At 37.6% G+C, this 4,855-nt stretch overlaps 1 protein-coding gene across 1 annotated transcript; it reads right to left on the bottom strand.

Moving 5' to 3' along the window:
* Positions 1-847: 847 nt before the first annotated feature.
* Positions 848-4,384, bottom strand: LOC106879254 (uncharacterized). Its single transcript, XM_014928751.1, has one exon. The coding sequence runs from the start codon at positions 4,382-4,384 to the stop codon at positions 848-850; it is 3,537 nt and encodes a 1,178-aa protein (XP_014784237.1).
* Positions 4,385-4,855: the final 471 nt, after the last annotated feature.

Raw genomic sequence — 4,855 nt, 5'->3', positions numbered from 1 at the left:
AAACCAAATTTTTAGTTTAATAATTCTTTTATTACCAAATTTTTTGTGAAAAATCTCTCCGCAACTAACATCCTTTGACTGCTTGTCTCCTTCAAAAGAATTTTAAAGTTTTCCTTCTTTCTTATACGACTTAAGGCCACATAAAGCTCACCGTGACTAAATATGGGAGCTGGCAAGTAAATACCAACTTTTTCGAAGCTCTGTCCTTGCGATTTGATTATGGTCATGGCAAAAGCTGGTATCTCAGGCAACTTTTGCCTCCTTATATTGAAGGGTAGAGCTATTTCACTTGCACGCAGGTCAACTCATGGTATGAAAAGCTTCATTTTCTTTTTTACTGCCAGGAATGATTTTTTGCATGAATATAAAATTCATTAGGAGATAAAAAAACCAAAAATCGAATTCCATTCAGCAAGCCATTAGCAGTGTCCAAATTTCTCAGCAAAATCACAATGGAATTTTTCTTCAGTGTTTGATTGTATGGGGGCATCAGAGAATTCAAAAACCCTTCCGGATAATTCACGATATTCTCATTGCTTTCATCAACCAACAAACAAACACATCAACACTTTGATATATCTGTAAGACTCCATCTAGAAGTGATAATATCTTGGTATTCAATTCGATTGAATCTTTGATTTTTGGTGTTAAAACCATTTTTGTAGAAATTTCACAATATTGCCCTTACTACAGAAATGTCTTTTGCCAAATATGTCTCTTATCAAATTTCCAGATGAAATCATGGTTTTTGGTATTTCTGTTAGATTTTCATCTAAGCCCACATCATAGCAACTGTTCCATTTTCTATGCTTAGAAGCCATGCATTGAATTCTTCTTGTTCATTTATTCACATGTTCCCTGTTAAAGTAAAAATTGTGGCATCTGTCCACAGAGGAGAATATTTGACAGAAGATTCAATTATAGCATCTGACCCTCTCGGAATAGCTGGTGCAGTTTGCTTAAAGTCTCCGCCAAGAAGGAGAACTTTACCACCAAAAGGCTGATGACAGCTCATTATTTCTTTTAGCAGCAAATCAATGCACCTCAATGCATTTCCTGAAAGCATTGATGCTTCATCAATTATTATTAGGTCAGCTAATTTTAATTTTTCAGAGCGCTGTGATGGAATCTTCATCAGTGATGTAGAATTTTCCAAGATAGGGACTGGGAGCTTAAAGCCACTGTGTACAGCCCTTCCTTGGGGCAATAGATCAGCCACAATGTCTGTTGTAGCAAATGAGAGAACATGCTTTCCTTGACGACTCAAATGCGATATCAAGGTATTGTAGAGGTGCGTTTTTCCTGTACCACCCGGGCCATCTAAGAAGAAAAATCTGCTGGGACGGTGTTCATCATCAATAGCTGTGATAATTTGATTAAACACACGACGCTGGTTGTCTGTGAAAGAAGTAATTTGTGCTTCCACTTCAAGGTCATCCTGGATTTGTTTTACATTCTGAGAATTCATCAAAGACATATCATCAATTGGAAGATGCAACTTTTGACATGTCAAACCATACAAGGACAATGTGGTTTCAATTTCTCGTAAAGCCAGTTGTACTGAGATTGTTCTGGTGTGATTTTTAAGGAAGTCTTCAGTCAAGCTTTCTTCAAAGTTGTTGAACAGCACGTCAGGATTGACCGGATTATTGAAAATACAAATGTGTGCAAACAGCTGCCGGAGCTCATTTGGCATATTTGTCAAAGAAGCCTCTTCTAAGCACTCATCATCATTTTGAACCAACTGCCGGCACTCTGCTGCTTCTTTATAGCTGCTGCATATGACGCCATCCACCGTTTTCAGTTCTTCGAAACTTCGAGATCCTTTAACATGTAGCAACAAAAGTCTCATGTAAAATCTCTCTTGATACTTGGGGTTGACAGAACACATTTCACTTATGATTTTGTCAGCTCCACGTTGTCTGGGAGTCCACTGCGTCATTTTCTTGTTGTAGACATAATGATAAGGAATGTCCCCATATAGATATTGTCTTGCATTTTCATCCTTTTGGTTGAGCAAGAACCATGCTGTTAGAGGAGTATTGCGTTGGGCAGCTCTTTCTAGCGCTCGTCTTTCTTGTCCCTCCTCAAAATAGACGGGCTGTTCCTGCGGGAGATGAACAGGAAGGTGAATAATTGTATGGGATTTGTCATGCATTTTGAATTCAAGCAATCTCCACATTCCTTCGGGAGCACTCACATATCTCGCATCCAGAAAGTTCTTGATTTCATTGTGTTCGCTGATGCCTACAGTTATGGAATCATAGTCTTTGTATATATATTTGTACACATATTTCACGGACCCGATGAAGGTGCAAATTTCTACACTGAGGTGGCAGTTGTATTTATGACTTAAATATTTGTTATAAGGTTCAACGTATCGGTTGTCCACCACTTTCTGACCGATGTTTAATGTTGAACCTGGACGTCTTCTGTAGGATGGATAACTATCTGGGATTTTAAAGGTTTCCTGTTGAAACTGTTTGGGAAAACCTTTTGAGCAGTCGTTATTTTCCATGCATGACGCGTTAAGGTTTTGCTCACCACAAGGACCGTGAATCATAAATTTCTTAACAATTTCATAGAGTACTGATTCTGTCTCTGGGTCAGGAATTTCAGCACACACAATTTTGTCGATTCTTTCAGCTGAGTTTGGTTTATCTTCTGGATGAAATATTAATAATAAACGGGCGTGTGGTAGTCCTCTCTTTGGAAATTCTATGGTGTAACAATGTGCGACAACTCGGCCAATCACATGTCTTTTTGTTACATCAATTATCAATTCCTGCAACTTAATATTGAACACCCGAGCCACTAAATCTGGTCTACTGGAGGCTGTTTGACCTGGAAAAAGGTTGTTTTGTATCTCGGGCCAATTAGGATTGCATGTCATCGTAAGAAATATATCAGGGGGGCCAAATTTTCTCACAATTGCTAATGCATCTTGGTATTGTTCTCTCATATTTCTTGCTGATCCCGTCCATCCGATTCGAGCATCTTCAGCATTTGCTGCATTGGTTAAATGGTCAGCAAGTCCTTGATGTTGTTCCGCTTTCAGATGGTTTTGTTGTGTTCGTATGTAATTTAAATTGTAAGCTTCAACTTGCAAGTAAGAATCTACAACCCATTGTTGAAAAAGTTTTCCCCCGTGCAAAAGGGGATTGAATTCATTATCCCTTACAGCAGTTAAAGATATTTTATGTTGAAGCATTGAAATGTTTTGTCGTTGCTGGTCATCACGATTTCCAGCCATGTGTGGTTGCCATCCTGGTTCACCGTGTGGGAAAAACAATACGTACGTCATTGGATCAAGTTCTGGGCTCAAGATGTCAAGATTTATAGTTGGAACCTCAGAGTTCCTTGGATACACTTTAAAATCTCTATGAAACGGAGGTTCACCTTCTTCGTTTCTGAATACAATAGCAATTTCATTGACTGTTGGCAAATTGTATCTCCTTCTGTCGTTAATACAATCTCTGTTGAATACTAAGTTGACCCTTGGCATATCAATGTTTTCTTCTTGAGTACGCTGTTCTTCTTGTACTTCAATTTCATGAAGTGTTTGAAAACAATGAGCATACACATTATCGCTAAGAATAATATTAACCAAGTTTTCGAGCACTTCTCGGAGGCAGCCTGAATTGGTGTGATTCTGAGCTCTTATTTCTGTTGCTTGGGTGCTGTCTACAACATAAAGTTGAGCATTTTGTCTTCGTTTACCTTCATTTGGATGAATATGTGAAGCTCTGTGGTAAATTTGTCCATGCACACGGAAACAAAACGGGCCTTTTCCAGGTGGATTCTGCAGTTGAGCACCAATCGAAGCGAATGATAGTAATGAATTATATGACCGAATGTTTTCTTGGAAATTTCTATAATGTGGATGATTTTGATCAGATAACAATGAAAGTAAGTATGGTGGAAATTCTCTTCTGATAGGACGTAAAATTTTGCCTTTGTGACAACAATTATTGAAACGTCCATCTGATGGTTTCTCAGCAGAAAAATGTTTTCCTGAGCAAAACTGGCAAATGGAATCCATATTTCCACAGTTATGAATGTGGACCCTGTTTTCTGAATATGTGTAATTATCAGGTATAAAACCTGCATTATTTACACGGGCAGCTCTCATTGCATTGGCATTCTTTTGCTGTCTTTGAAGAGTCTCTTCTTCTGTTTCATTTGCAATCCTTTGCAAAATTTTTTCTCTTTGATATTTTCTCCTTGCATCAGTTTCAAAAGCAGTTTCATTCTTACGGCGCCGTGCTTCTCTAATTCTATCTTGCTTTCTGATGGCAGCAGATTTTTCAGCTGAGAGCCTTGCTCTGCAATTCCTCTGTCTTTCTCTCGCTAAGCGACGTTTCCTTTCAATTGCGCTCTCCATTATTGAAACCAACCTAAACTCATACGACTTAAAGCCACAAAAAGCAGTCCACGACTTATAGTTGATGTAAAATCTCCCTATGCATAAATTCCTTAATATAAATTAGGCACATGTATGAACGGTTAAATGTGTATTTATAATATACCTATCAACTGTGGTCGTTTTATATTCTTGATACACTCAGGCAATAATTATTTTCTCTAATGAGTTTGTATAGGTGTGTGTGGTTGTAACAATTATTTTTAACAAAACAGATAGAATATGGATGGTAAATCAAATTAACACACTTGTCAATGTTATCTCGTGGTTGTATTTTGAGATGTGACATCAATCATTGTTAATTACTGAAAGAACTCTGGGTAAAAATTTCTTAATATAAATAAAGGGACATGTATAAACTGTTAAATTAAGATGTATATTTATAATATACCTTTCAACTGCAGTCGTTTTATATTCTTGATACACTCAGGC

Source organism: Octopus bimaculoides, chromosome 25 (assembly GCF_001194135.2).
Source record: "Octopus bimaculoides isolate UCB-OBI-ISO-001 chromosome 25, ASM119413v2, whole genome shotgun sequence".
Classification (NCBI taxonomy): Eukaryota; Metazoa; Mollusca; class Cephalopoda; order Octopoda; family Octopodidae; genus Octopus; species Octopus bimaculoides.
Note: the sequence above shows the minus strand (reverse complement) of the source record. Positions and strands in the feature narration are given on the sequence as shown.